This window comes from Myripristis murdjan, chromosome 13 (assembly GCF_902150065.1).
Source record: "Myripristis murdjan chromosome 13, fMyrMur1.1, whole genome shotgun sequence".
In the NCBI taxonomy this organism is placed as follows: Eukaryota; Metazoa; Chordata; class Actinopteri; order Holocentriformes; family Holocentridae; genus Myripristis; species Myripristis murdjan.
This window is the reverse complement of record NC_043992.1, coordinates 11126635-11141453: the sequence shown is the minus strand read 5'-3', so window position 1 is coordinate 11141453 and position 14819 is coordinate 11126635. Positions and strand designations below refer to the sequence as shown.

At 40.7% G+C, this 14819-nt stretch overlaps 2 protein-coding genes across 4 annotated transcripts in view; both read left to right on the top strand.

The window, feature by feature from the left end:
• Positions 1-8155, top strand: part of LOC115370786 (ATP-binding cassette sub-family G member 4-like) — a 31694-nt gene extending 23539 nt beyond the window's left edge. Inside the window, exons 7-15 of the mRNA XM_030067954.1 lie at positions 1086-1209; positions 1379-1493; positions 1986-2128; positions 2243-2341; positions 2522-2690; positions 3745-3845; positions 4737-4895; positions 5052-5170; positions 6485-8155. Coding sequence (XP_029923814.1) covers positions 1086-1209; positions 1379-1493; positions 1986-2128; positions 2243-2341; positions 2522-2690; positions 3745-3845; positions 4737-4895; positions 5052-5170; positions 6485-6710 — 1255 coding nt within the window. The 3' untranslated portion in view covers positions 6711-8155. The remainder of the gene's footprint in view (positions 1-1085; positions 1210-1378; positions 1494-1985; positions 2129-2242; positions 2342-2521; positions 2691-3744; positions 3846-4736; positions 4896-5051; positions 5171-6484) is intronic.
• A 1877-nt stretch (positions 8156-10032) lies between these two features.
• lyrm9 (LYR motif containing 9) lies at positions 10033-12996 on the top strand. 3 transcript variants are annotated; one of them, XR_003929207.1, is made up of 5 exons: positions 10033-10161; positions 11355-11509; positions 11913-12005; positions 12096-12375; positions 12547-12996. XR_003929207.1 is itself a non-coding variant. In XM_030066724.1 (5 exons), exons 2-4 carry the CDS (start codon positions 11387-11389, stop codon positions 12111-12113), a joined length of 234 nt encoding a protein of 77 aa, XP_029922584.1. In that variant the 5' UTR covers positions 10033-10161; positions 11355-11386; the 3' UTR covers positions 12114-12141; positions 12547-12996. The 3 variants fall into 3 exon arrangements, 2 of the variants coding, with proteins under 2 accessions (XP_029922584.1, XP_029922583.1); XM_030066724.1 differs by having other exon boundaries at positions 12096-12141; XM_030066723.1 differs by having other exon boundaries at positions 12096-12996.
• Positions 12997-14819: the final 1823 nt, after the last annotated feature.

Sequence of the window (14819 nt, the reverse complement as noted above, 5' to 3'; positions counted from 1 at the left end):
TTGGTTGCTCTGGGATTTTTTTGATTTCTGAAATGTGAACACTGTTAGTGGGGAAGAGTTAAGAAACAAGCCTGGATTTCACCACTGGTGCCCTGCTGGTGTGGTGTATGATGGTGGAAGGCAGGTTGTGGAAGAAGGGGGTATGTAGCTTTGCTTGAGGATGGTTACCAAATCGATACCAAAAAGATTACCAAATCTGACAGGATTCCTCTTTGCGGGAGTGTGAATGTATAATTTTGTATAGTGTTTTCAATACTGACTTAGACGTGGGCTTACAAAAAAACGGTTCATTCTCTGTGAAGCAGTGGTCCACCCAGCAAATTTCATGGCAATCCACCCACTATATTTAAAAGTGTATTGAATTGAGTCAGATGTTTGGCTTAATGGTGGTACTAGAGGAAAGGTCATTAGATCACCACAGTTAACAGGGTGCATGCTCAGGGTAGCATGAATGTGCTTATCAAATATGATGCCAATCCACCCAACAGCATTGTGGTCTAGTGGTGACGCTATGGGAAGGGTCGTGGTGATGTCAGTACTGAAATAACCTTTTAGATGCTTATGGTAGTGTGACACACTCATCATGAAAATTTCCCCATTAGCTTGTAAGATCAAATTTAACACTTTTTTCCAAAGGATGGTGCTACAGGAAAGGCCAAGACAACCACAGTCAAGAGGAATCTTCTTCTGGGGAGCATGATTGCACTCACCAAATACCATGCCAATCAACTAACAAGATTTCATGAAAGCTTGTTTACAAATTGAAATTGAAATACAAATTGAGTTCATGTCAAGGTCTTCCTTTAGACAGCAATCAGGCAATAGACATTTAATCAATAAAACTGCACTATAGTCGTCAAGGTGAATGACACTGACCGACATATATCAGACTTTTAATATAAGGACAATGTCAGCTATACAGTATATCTGCAAACCAGCTGGTCTAACCTCACTCATAGATCCGGTAGGTCTTGCTGGAGTGGAACACAGGCACATCTCTCTGTCATCTCCTCTACCAAATTATCTGAAAGTAGCTCATCTTTTTTCATCCCTTCTTTCTCCTTCGTCTATACGTCCCTGTGCAGTGGTTTGGACAGTTCGTCATGCTACCAGGTCGTCTCTCTAATGCGTTCCCTGGCACTGGGGGGGCGAACCATCATCTGTACCATTCACCAACCCAGCGCCAAGCTCTTTGAGATGTTTGACAAGGTACATACCTGCCCCTGTTCCTTGCTTACTGCCTGTTAACTGATAAAATGAATGCATAGATGGATGGAAGTTTGAATTTCATGTTTTAAAGGAAAGAAAACATTAAGTTTGGGTGTGCTGAATTGTTCTGTACTTGCTAACCCATCTGAGTAATCCTGTCTTTCCACAGCTCTACATTCTGAGCCAGGGTCAGTGTATCTACAAAGGCACAGTCCCTTACCTCATTCCCTACCTGAAAACTCTGGGCCTTTACTGTCCTACGTACCACAACCCTGCAGACTTTAGTATGTTCACTTAAAATCTGTTCTTGTGCTTCTCACATTGTATACACTGTGTAAGGTGTGACTTACAGTACTTAAAGTGATAGTACAGATTCTTACCCATATAGTGGTTATTCTTGGTCTGTGTGAGTGTAATACATCCACCAAGTTTGGATGGACAACAGCACACATTTCTTCTGGTTTCACTTTTAGCACTCTTTTCAGCCAGCCAGGTCTGTCTCTACTTCATTCATTTTTGAGTAATACACTCGTGGTGAAGCTCTCATTCTTGTGACAGGGATCAACTTAATGAACCAGTTTTGGTGGATGTATTACACTCGTATAGAGAAGCAAATACCACTACATGGGTAAGAATCCAAACTATGAGTTTAAGGCAGTGTTTTTGAAGTCTAATTCAGTCTAATTACACTTAGTTACTGTCAGCTGAGGATGATCTTACACTTTTCTAACACCTTATCACCTCTCTCCTTCTCTTTGGTTTTGGCCTTGCTTCAGTCATTGAGGTGGCATCAGGGGAATATGGAGACTTGAATCCAGTGTTGTTTGAGGCAGTGCAAGGTGGACTGTGTGCCTTAGAGGAGAAGAAGAACCAGTGTGATCAGAAAGGCCCTTCAGTCTGTGCAACAAAGTGCCATGTGGTGGGTACTGGATGATGTCCTGGTGTACGACAGCATGTGTCTTGAGAAACAGGACGAGATGATACTCTTGACATATTTGTCTTTGATCCGAATTTCTTTGCTTGATTTTCCCAGGACTCTGGACACATAGAGAGCCATACTTTTGCCACAAGCACACTGACACAGTTCTGTATCCTCTTCAAGAGAACATTCATAACCATATGTCGAGACCAGGTGGGCTATACAGCTAATAGATATTCAGTGGTTCCAAACACATGTAAAATTACTATGTATTCCAAAATAGCTTACTGGTTACTATAAACTAAATAGAACAGTTTTACCTTAGTATGGACCAATCTGTGACTGGGTACTTACATCTGAAGGAGGAATCTTCTACTGTCTGTCCATTCCCAGGTGCTGACCCACCTCAGACTGATGTCCCACATCGCCATAGGCGTGTTAATAGGCTTGCTCTATCTGAACATTGGCAATGATGCCAGCAAGGTCTTCAACAACACCGGATTCCTCTTCTTCTCCATGCTCTTCCTCATGTTCGGAGCTCTCATGCCTACTGTGCTGACCTGTGAGTACGATTAAACTATAAAAGCACCAGGAGGAAGAGAAAAAAATCTCACAATTAATCTTCTATTCAGTGTGCACCCACAATCAACTTGGTTTAAGCCGGTTCTATTATAAATTTGTAATGACATGACATAGTATATATAAGATGTGATCACTTTTCAATGAAAGCTGAGAGAATAGACAGTAGCTGGCTTTCCACTGTCATGCCAAACATGGGTATGCTAGTGTGTTCCAAGGCCAGTTGCATTTCCATTGTCACTTCCGGTCTTTGACGGCTCCTCAGTGGCGCTGTTGGGGCCAGTTTCCAGGTGCTAATGGCCCAGCAAATACCCATGAGCCAGTGGGGAGACAGTGCAGCTGATAAGTACACGTGCTAGTGCAGCAGCTCGCTTTTGTAGCAGAAAAATAATGGAGACAAGAAAAACAGCAGTCCTGGTCAAACGAGGACATTAGGGCTCTGCTCACTATCTTGGCAGAGGATAATGTCCAACATCACATCGACAGTGTTTGCCAAAATGAGGACGATATGCAATATATAGTGAGAGAGCTGGCAGCGGTGAGGATCCAACACACAACGGGACCAGTCTGCAAAAAAGTGAAAAAAAAAAATAAAATAAATTTAAAAAATGATGTCTTAGTAGAATGCAGTTAAAGCAAACAACACACAAAGAGGCATCCAAAGGGGGAAAAAAAACCCTGTTCCATTCCCCAGTAGATAGTTGGTGCCGGGTATGGAGACTTTGACCACTCACTTCTTATTTCCCACTCACGTACATTTACACTGACATGGCATGTGATGGGCAGGTTATAGGGCAAGACTGCTGGAAATGCAAATGCTTTTTGTTCTCGTGGATTGAGGCCACGGTTCACTAGCACGGCCTGGCTCAAAGATAGCCCTAGCTCACAGTGGCAAGGAAAGCCGGCCGGTGTTATATTGAACCCAGTCAAATAGGATATGACGTCAGGTTGTATTTCCACATCGTACTTCATGTGCTGAGATTAGACTCATTGCAACTGATGTATCTGATAAGACATCTTTATTTACCACCTGTTAGTTCCTCTGGAGATGTCCGTGTTCCTGAGGGAACATCTGAACTACTGGTACAGCCTGAAGGCTTACTACCTGGCCAAGACCATGGCTGACATTCCATTCCAGGTGAGCTGATGGTTTGTGAATGTTTGGAGCGAGGTCAATGAATCTTCATCTGCTGACAAACCAATGGCAAAAAACAAAAACAAATGTGTAGCCCAAAAGATTGCACATTACCTTTGCTTTGCATTGCTTGATTCCTGTCAGCACTACTGAGAACTAGGTCTGAGAGGTAATTACTGCTTTCCAGGACTGGAAAGCCTCCTACACTGTTAAGGTTCTGGCCGCAGCAAGACCATTGCTTCCAGAAATGACTGACAATTAATTAATTATGATAATGATTTTAGCAAATGAACGCGTGGAACATTATCTGCTGCTGCATGCATTCTACTTTGTTGTTTTGTCCCGACCTTTTAAAGTGAATTTCCCTCAGGACAGTAACTGGTTTGTATCTTATCATGTTGTCATACAATGTTATATTGTGTTTTATCATGTCCTTTTGTGTATATATTATACAACTGTATTTGTATATATTGTATATATTGCAATTGTATTAGATCATGTTGTGTGACAAATATACTCTAATAAATAATAATATTATTATCTGCCTTAAAGGAACAGTTCACCCCAAAATAAGAATTTTATCAGTATGTATCTTTCCTTGTGAGTCAAAACACAGTGAACGCAGCCTAGTTGTTTCACTAAGAGTGTAAAATGATATACCATTTCTCTAAACAGTTCATAATGAAAGTATTTTGTAGCCAAACAGTAGCCCTGCAAGAATGCCATAAGCTTATATTTAGCACCCTATATCCTATGTTTTTGCTCCTTTTGAAAGCATGAATGGCTGTGTACTTTCCCCCTACTGCAATCTACAGAAAGACTAATTGACTAAGAAATCTTAAGGTCAACTCCTTCTTTAATAAGTAAGTCTAGTAAAGGTGTTGTTTCTTTCAGGTGATCTGCCCTATCATGTACTGCAGTATAGTGTACTGGATGACAGAGCAGCCTCCTGAGGCCAGCCGCTACTTGCTCTTCATAGCCCTGTCCACCTGTACTGCCCTGGTCGCCCAGTCGCTCGGCCTGCTCGTCGGGGCTGCCTCCACCTCACTGCAGGTACTGGACATACGGGACTTTTTGCATTCCTTTGCAAATATTTTACCTTCTTTCCATTGTACAAACCTGCCATGTTTGTATTCATTCTTTAACTTCACGCTCACTGGTTCATGTCATACATATAAGACCCCATATTTTCTCTGCGTCTGTCCACAGGTAGCTACGTTTGTCGGGCCTGTCACTGCTATCCCGGTACTCCTCTTCTCTGGATTCTTTGTCAACTTTGACACCATCCCTAAATACCTGCAGTGGAGCTCTTATGTGTCTTATGTCAGGTGTGTACTGCTGTCACTCTGACCAAACTACTACTAAAAATACTCATGAACAACAACCCAGGAAAAAAACGAGACAAAAACTAAACAAAAATGAACATTTGTTAAGAGAAATGATGCCAAAATACCATGACATTTTCATCAACAAATAAAAAAAGAGACTAAAGTGTGAGAAAGAAAACAGCTCCTGACCGCAGGTTAGAAAGGAACAAACATTAGGTAAACTTTAGTTTGAAGATCAAGCACAATATCGTAACAAAAGCCATATGCAAAATGCAAGAAGCTAGAATGATGAATGTACATCACTCTATGTATTATGGTCACTAACATAATTAAATGAGGAATTTATGGACAAAAAAATGTAATTCAGTACAGTTAGACTGACTTTTCATTGACTGAAACCGCTGTTCTTCTGTCAACAAAAAGTAGATTAAAACTTAAATAATTTGAATGACTAACATGTTACTAGAACTAAAATGTTTTTAAGTCAAAAGACTACAACTACCTCAAAATGTGGAGTCAAAATTAACACTTACTGATGTACAGTAAAGGCCTGATCTATTCTATTCCTATTGTCAGCCTGTCTTAACCATTCAAACATTAGCTTTAGCCACTTTTGTGAGCTTGGGTTTGCTGCTTGGTTAATGTTACGAAATGAATTCTTTGGGATGGTTAAGGTTAGGGAATGGTAGTGGTTAAGGTTAGAAAAATTAATGCAACGTTCACTAACATCATTACATTAGCTCGCGAAAAACTGTTGCTTGAGTCAGGACTCTCTCCCTGGTGTCTGGAGTGAAGGTCCGTGTGATTGACCCATCCATCTCTCCATCCATCTCCTTCCACAACCAACTTCATTGGTATTTATTCTGTGTCACAGCACGTCTGACCCCAGGGTCCCGTTGGACCGGTTAAGACAGACTGATAAGAATAGATGGTAACAGCTTCTGAACCAATAGAACAGGGGAGTTGAACCCTGTGGCTTGGAGGGTTTTCATTCCAACCAAAAACTCCACCAGGTGATTTCACTGATTAGTCCCTTCTAATCTGAAGGGATTAAACAGCCTCTAGGCCCTCCATGGCGTAGGGCTCGACAACCCTGCACTAGGAGGCGCAGTAGAGACCTACTAACCCAAACCTGTGGGCGATTTCGACTGATGCTGTCCATTCAATGGTGTGATGAACTAAGTGCTTTGTTTTACCAACCTTTGACTCTAGAGCAGAGAATATCAGACCAACAGAAGTCACATATCTGAATCCATGCATGACCAATATGACCAAAATAAATGTTGTCATTCTGTCTGTCATTAATTTGTCCAGGTATGGCTTTGAAGGGGTGATCCTGTCCATTTATGGGATGAACCGTTCAGAGCTGGAGTGTCCGGGGAAGGTGTGCAAATTCCAGCAGCCTGAGGAAGTTCTCCAGTTGTTGGATGTGGAAGATGCCAAGCTCTACATGGATTTCATTGTCCTGGGCATTTTCTTCATCCTCCTACGACTGGCCACCTATCTTGTCCTCCGCTACAAGGTCAAGTCTGAGCGATAGGTTTTTGCTTGGCTTGGCTCCCAAAACTCAAGGCCCTCCCTAACTTCATTCCTGGTCTCTGTTCTGTGCACAGAAAACAACCTCTCATGCGGGAACTGGTTCAGTTTCATTTTATACATTGCTGCTTAGAGAGCAGAATCTAAACTCTGATCTGCTCCACTGCCAAGGACCACATAGGGCGGTGAATGATGGTGATGAGCAGTGAAGAGCCATCTCATGAACCCACATATACCTGTTTTACCTCAGACATCTGGATTTCAAATGAAGTGTCCTGCACACAAAGGCAGACCAGCAGTGAGGAGGGCACCACAGGCAAAGAGACTTGGCCACGTTCAGTAGCAGATACTGCACATTTCACAACACTGGAAGATAGAAATGCTTTGAAAACAGGGCAGATGTGATATGGTTCTCCAATTCCTGAGTGGGCGTGCATGTTTCGATATTGCACGCCAGCCGCTCCAATCTGAATGGTGGCTGACGTAATAACTCTGGACCCAGGGACTGACCCTGTGAGAGAAGTAAATACAAGCAGAGAATGTTTACAACGTCTTTATTAGCCAAGAAAAAACCTGAGGACAAACTGTTGCACTGGAGAAAGTGTGTTGTGTTGTGCCTGAAAGACTGAAAGTGAATGACCATACTTCTATGATAACCATGGGATCATATACACTGGATGAAAGCTGTTTCTTTGACCTGGTTGTCACTTTGTTCAGTGTTTGCATTGCATTATGACTGAGCTAGGGCAACAATTAAGAGCTTAAAAGCATTTATTTGCTGTTTATGAAAATCAAATCTTTCTTGTAGCTAGATTTTTTTTAACAAGGTGATACTTGTAAAGTAAGCCTTTTCTTGATTACACCCCTAGAAATTATGTATTTTTTCTACTTCCATGATCAAATCCTAAATCCTCTGAAAAATCTAAGTTGAAATACACATCTTATAATCGTAATAATTTTATACTGTCTTTACACCGTGTATTATCTGTGGTATTGTATGCATATGTCAGTATATCAGTCTATTTAATGCAAGATAGATTTATTATTGTATCATCATGCTTTTTGCGTCCAAACCATGTCCAGCACTGCCATAAAAAGACACTTTATGATTATATGTATGTTATTATTCAAAGATAGTGTATTCAAGCATTACAACAACAGGACATTTGTTCAACAACATGTTCATTCAGTCAGGTTTGTCGCTAACCAAAGTCGTGTGCTTTGTTTCAACTACAGGTAATAATTTTATGCATCTGGACTGCTAACAGGGATACTCAGCTCTTGCACAACAACCAAAGAGAATTAAGTGTAACTGGAAGTATGTTTTTCATTTCATTTTCATTTTCAAAGTCTACCTGAATAATTTATCTGCAATATCATGACCATGTATGTTCATTGATTCTCTGTTGAAACCTGTGATATGGCGATCTCACAGCCAAATGTTTGCTGTGCAGCGATGCACGTGTGGTATTCCAATAAAGACTTAAGATGTTACTAAACTCATGAAAGATTGTCATAGTTTTATCAGTGTATTATGGTTAAATGTAAACTCCGTAGATTGTGTAATACACACCCCTTAAAAATATCTAGTTCATGGTGACTTGAAGTCAGTATATTATATAATCTATAAAATTTGTGATTACAGATAGTTTCCTTGTATTTGCTGGTGCCGTCTGGAGAGATGGGTGATCTGGGGACATTTCCGGGGATCCAGGCAGGGAAAATGCATCAAATCAGGGGTCTGGCCACTACATTTAAAAAGCCCACAACCAGGGGCGCGCCGCCAGGAATTTTGGGCCCCATGAAAAAAATATATATATTTATTTACTCAATAATGGTTTAATAATTTTGTATTAGTTTTTACCTATTTTTGGGGCCCCTGTAAGGCAAGGGCCCTTGGAATTGTCCTATCTTTTCCCCCATATACGGCGCCCCTGCCCACAACTATTAATTGTCAATTAGGCCTATAAATTGTGTCAAATAAATGTTATTATATGGGTTGTACTGTGAATGTTTGTTAGCTCCTCCTTCACCCAACAGATCAGCTGAGACCTCCCGTTTGCTGTTCAGATCAATCCCCTACTGTCAGAAATCCAGCTGAGTCCTTGTCCATTTGTGTTGGACTTTGGCAAGGCTGTCCCTTGTCTCCAGTTCTGTTTTTGATTTTCATGGACAGGATTTCAAGGTGCAGTCAGGGCGTCCAGTTTGGTGTCCTCAGGATTGCGTCCCTGCTCTTTGCAGATGATATGGCTTTGTTGGCCTCATTAAGCTGTGACCTCCAGCAAAAACTGGGGTGGTTTACAGCCGAGTGTCAGAAATCCAACTGAGTCATGTTTCCATTTGACCAAACAGTAAATGAAATTTGAACCTGTATTTATGTGTTGTTTGAAAACCAAATAATATTGCAATTTTTCATCATCTTGGTTTGTGAGAAATAAGGTGGGAGTGTATTGCCACTGCTTCACCAAAAATTTTGACCAGCAACTGTAGGCTACTGATGTCTAGATAGGTCGATATACACTCAGTGGCCACTTTATTTATTTATTGTTACCCTGGAAATGGGCCCCCAGATGCCTCAACACAGGTGTTATTAATGGCATTAATTAAGATTCTGTTGCTTTTTCGTTTAGCAGAGTCTTTCCAGTGAGCCAGAATGCACAACACTAGAGGCCTGCCTCCTTTAATGACACCTGTGTTTACCCTGCTGTTTCATGTCAAAGTGGCTGCTGTGAAAAGGGTCTATTGTTGCAGAAACATGATCACACAAGAGGGAGATCATCAGGCATCAAACCAAGAAGAGGAGGAGGAAGAAGAAGTTTAAACACTGCTGCTTCTACTGTCATGTATCACTGGATTATGGCAAGTGCAGTTTTATGTTCACGGAGTGTGTGATTTGTTATGTACTTGTGCTTATTTTAAAAAATGTTATCATCAATTCGCTTTTATATACCATTTTTGCACAGATTTTACTCAATCTCTTTTTGCCAAAGAGATTCAGTAAAAATTTGCAGACTGAGACTCGAACTGTGGATTAAACCAGAATTTGTGCATCATAGGAAACATCCAGCTGGACTATGTGAGTGTGTTATTAGAGAGAGTCAGACCTTGGAGTGTTGCCATTTTCTATTAAATATTTCTTTGGCCAAAGTGAGAACCACAAGCTGATCACATGCCCAATTATATATACAGTTCTTGCATGATTTAGGGTTATATGTAGAAAATATGAATATGTTTTGTCCTGGTAGCGTCCACACTGCCCGAAACACGGCGAAGAATAGCTGCATCTTCCTTCTTAATTCTGCACCACTCTGTGCTTCAATAAGGGTTTTATTTTGAAGGCTGGCGCCGGAAGTCTTGTTTGAAACTGACAAGCATGGAGGGGTTTCATAAGGACAGAGAGGAGGTTAGCTAACACACACTCCGGCTCAGAGGAAAACAGAGGAGTCCGTTCGACTGTAAGTGTGTTTATAGAGCTGTACAGATTTATTTTGTGGTAGTTTGTAACCGACGTTAGACGCGGTAGCTAACTCACAGCTAACAGGAGGCTAGTCAGTCGACATTAGCAGGTAACATGTTTAGCTCTATCCACATATGAAAGCTGCAGCTAATAAACACCAATAGTTTTCATTGGTATTACTGATATAATTTGTCTTAGGCAGGGTAATGATACGCCACCAAGACAACAAGCAGACAGGCAGTGTTACAGCTACACCATACTGTTAACATATGCTATTAACCTTAATTCTGAATTAGCGAGAAACTACTAAGAATTCGTCAAGGGTGTTAATACAGCGGCACTTAATATGTAAGTATGCAGCTGACTGCTAATACATGCTGACATTAATCAATTCAGTATCCTCGATATTCATTCACTGAATTTAGATTAAAGTTTTTGTTGTTGTTGAGTTGTTGGTGTCTGTTATGCCAAGAGCTTAGAATTAAAAATAGGACGTAATCCTTTAAATTACATTAAAAAAAAAACTATTCACAGTCAGTTCGAATATTTATACTCTAGCAAGTTATTTTAAATAATATTCTTAATAATATTTATTCATGTTTCCCCCTGTTTAATATTGGTATTTTCTAATTAGTTTATTTTATTTGTTACTTTTGCTCATTTAATTTATATAGGTTTGTAAGTTACCTCTGCCATGTGTTGCATGTTGAGTGTGTTTAGAAGAGTTAACTGAAAATATCTCAATAAAGGAAAAAAAAAACAAAAAAAAAACACGTCAGGTATGGTTTGGTCACAGAGGAATGAGTTTCAAAGATTTAGATTGAGTAATACATTAGTGGTAACAAGCACTCACGTAAAATAAAAACTGCATTTAAGGTGAATTTTTATTAAATGAAAATACTATAATGTCTGCTGGTGCCACACATATGGATCAAAATCACTCACTGACACTCATATTGACTGACAGGAATATTATGGACCAATCAGAGGTCTGTTTTCTTCCTGAAGACAAATAAACCTGAATGAGTTTATTCATGTTGTGTGTATGAACGTGATTCCAAGGTGTGGCAGCTGCCATAGCTTGCCATACCTAATTGTCACCTGGGGCACTAGGGCTGTATAAATTCAGTTTTATGTATTAAAAAAAAAACTCCAATAAACTGATCAAACTGTTAACTTTAATATTTACAGACAGTCAAAAAGATTTGCCCCACCTTGGAGGGATGCCTTTAGCCGGAGCAGAGTTGGTCCAGACGCCAGTGCACCTCTATCGTTACCTCCTCAGATGCTGCAGGCTTCTGCCGAGCAATGCAATGAGGAAGCATTACCAGCACGCAATAAGACAGGTGAGGAGTTTTCTCAATTTAATTTTAATATTATCACTGGGAAACTCTGCGACGGTGTATTAGGGCCATTGTGTGTGTGTGTGTGTGTGTGTGTGTGTGTGTGGTGGTGGGGGGGGGATACGGAGTCAGGGGGAGGGATGGGGGCATAATATTCCAAGAAAGAAACTCAGAATTTCCAAGATTTAATTAGTAAATTTAGGAGAAAAACATTCAGATGTTCTCTGAAATTAAAATCACAAATTTATGAGAAAAAAATGAAAATTCTGAGATTGCAACCTCACAAATTTGCAAGAAAAAAACCCTGAAATTCTGAGATTAAAGTCACATATTTAAGAGAAAAACAACCTGAAAAATAGCTTTAAATATGTTAAGTGTGGTCTGATCCTCTGCTCTTTCATTGCAGGGATACAACAGTCATGCAGACGAAGAGGACCCCGAGAGGATAAAAATGATCATTGAAAGAGCTATTGCAGACGCTGACTGGATTCTTGATAAAGTACGCTTTTGAAGCCTCTATCACTTTTTACATGGATTAGTGAAACAAGTACACTGACAGTAATCTTTCTCCTCCCTCTCTTTTTTACAGTACACAAAGAAGAAGTGAGATGCATAAACCACCAGGTGCAGAGGAGGTGCATTGGCGCTGCTTTCTGCAATGCTTCATGTGACATGAGTTGTTGCAAATGCACTGTTGTACATTTATGTGTTAAGTAAATTACATTGTATGTTAAAGCAGGTTTCAACACAGCTTATTTTGCTGTCAAATAGTGAAACAATGAGCCTTGAATACGTGTGGTGTTGTTCTTAATGTGATCTTTAATGATAAAGTGATAAAGCCTTCTCTGATGGTGAGGAAAAGTCCTCCGGTGAGTCACTGACAAGCCACAAAATCCAAATAATTCATGTTGAAAAATAAACTGAAAACTTGACTTAAAGCCCATGTAAGAAAGGCATGGTAGAATATCATCTGAGAGAAATCAGCCCAAACAGTTGTGTACATGGTTACATGTTTGTTTGTTTGTTTGTTTTTTTTCCAGCCTGACCGGAGGCAGATTTCCTGCAGCATCCACTGATTAGTCAAGACTTAAGCAAACCTCCAGTGTATCAATGGGCACTGCTTAGTTAATCAACCTGGCTTCCAGATATTTTAATGAGATTTCTTGCTATAACAGTCACTGAACCGCCATATAAAACTATTATTTGACTCCGCTGCTGTTACTGTAAGCTCTGATTGAGTTGAAATAATGTCTTGAATGCAAAAAAAAAAAAAAAAAAAAAAGCCAAAAAAAAGCCCATTGTTGACATGAAGACTCTGGTCATTGTTGCACTTGAAGCTCATGAATTTTTTGTTAGTATTTTTTGAATATGAAAAAATGACTACTTGATTCATTATAAAGCTTAAATGTCACTGGAGTGAGAGGACCAAGGACTGTACTTTCTAAGATTCATCCAATTATTAAAGCTCAGTGTCAGCTCTGCATCTCCCAGACCTTGAGGCTTTTTCTTGGTAACATTTTATTTTACATCAAAAGTAATGAGTACAGAAACTAAACACAAATTCCTACTTGATCACCATAATGCCAAGCTAGGACTGCAAAGAGTTGGAGCAACAAAGCACTTAACCTATTGAGAGAAATATTAGAAGAGCTAAGTAAAGCAGCTAAAGGCTTTTTTGATGACAGAGACTTTGACCAGGTTGGACCAAGAGTAGTGGTAGGAGACCATGATGAGGCAATTCTCTTGAAAAGCGAAATTGGAAGGTTCAGGGTCATTCAGCCATCCCAGATTAGACAGGGAAGAAACGTAGGCCCAGGCCACGATGGGGGTTTGGTGTGTAGGAGTGGACCATGATTTAAGACACTGGTTTCAAAACAAGTCCTCAAGGTCCTGTCCTGCAGGTTTTTGTTCCAACACACTCCTGCACACCTGACTCAGTTAAAGACCTTCATGCATGCCATGTTCAGGTAACTCTGTTTCAACTAATCAGCATGAAGCTCTTAAATGGACCAGGTGTGAAAGAGTCAGGCTGAAACATAAACATGCAGGACGGGATCCTTGAGGACTGGTCTGGGAACCAGTGATGCAAGAGGTTTGCAGATGTAGAACTGAACCATAGCCTTGAGATGCGGGGTGGTGATGCCTGTAGCAGCCTTTTACATCAGGGTTTTGAATTCAAACAGCCCAGCAGCCACAGTCTGAGTAGAGAGGGTGACATGGGAATGTCTGGGGAAGTTTCAGAAGAGGTTTAGGTTGTAGCTCAAGGCAAGAGCGTTTCAGGAGGGAATTGAACAAGTCCAGACTCTAGATGAATAAAGCCCAAATGAGAAACCTTACAGCAACAGGACAGACCCAAGACAGAGCAGTGGAGGAACCCATTAGAGGGAGAAGACAAGGTCACAAACCCAGAGATTCTCAGGTCAGGGTGGCCAAGAACATGTGATGGTAGACAAAATCAATGGCATCAGTGAAGTCGAGGAAAATGAAGACTGAAAGAACTGTACCTCTGGAGGGAGATGTGCTTAAGTCAGACTAGTTGAGATCCAACAAACTATTCTGCAGGAGATCTTGTTGGTGGCAGCCCATTCAAGATGTTTAGAGAGAGAAAAAAGGAGTGATATAAATCTGTAGTTTTGATGTCAGATGGGTCAAGGGTAAAGGAGGACTGCCAGAAGAGGAGTCAAGGATGGCAGTGAGGGAAGGAGAACGGATCAGCAGGAGGGCGGAATGGATGTTTTCAAGAGGCCAGCCTGCTGTTTGAGACGAGTTGGAGCCAGATGAGCCAGAGTCTGAGAGGTTACAAGTAGTGAAAGGAAGAGAAAAAGAAAGGAAGCTGACACATTCTTTAGAGGCAAACCAGAGAAACCCTAACCATAAACAACCAGGCAGCAGGGACACTTCCATCATTCACTTTTACCAGAAATAAGCATGTTTGTCTTCCACTGTAGGAGCACCACAGCAGCAGAGACCATCACTTTTCAGGCATCCTAATGGGACACTTCTACACTCAATGTTTGCCCAAACTTGAGGCAAATACTAAGCTCTTTGTACTACAAGGGTACCAGAGAGACAACTGAGTAGTTAAAGTGCCCTTCTGATGTGATTCTGTGTCAAAAACGAATAATCCTCTAATGGTTAAGGTTCATGTTATGAGTAGGGTTTGCCACATTGGACATTGTTCAGGCAGAGCTGTCCCGAGCCCCTGGTTGAGTAACTTTAGCTATAGTTGACAGTGATGACTGATGTATTTGAGTTGGCAGCTGTAATACCTGACATATAAAAAATCAATCAACAGCAGTGTTTTGGCAGTTAC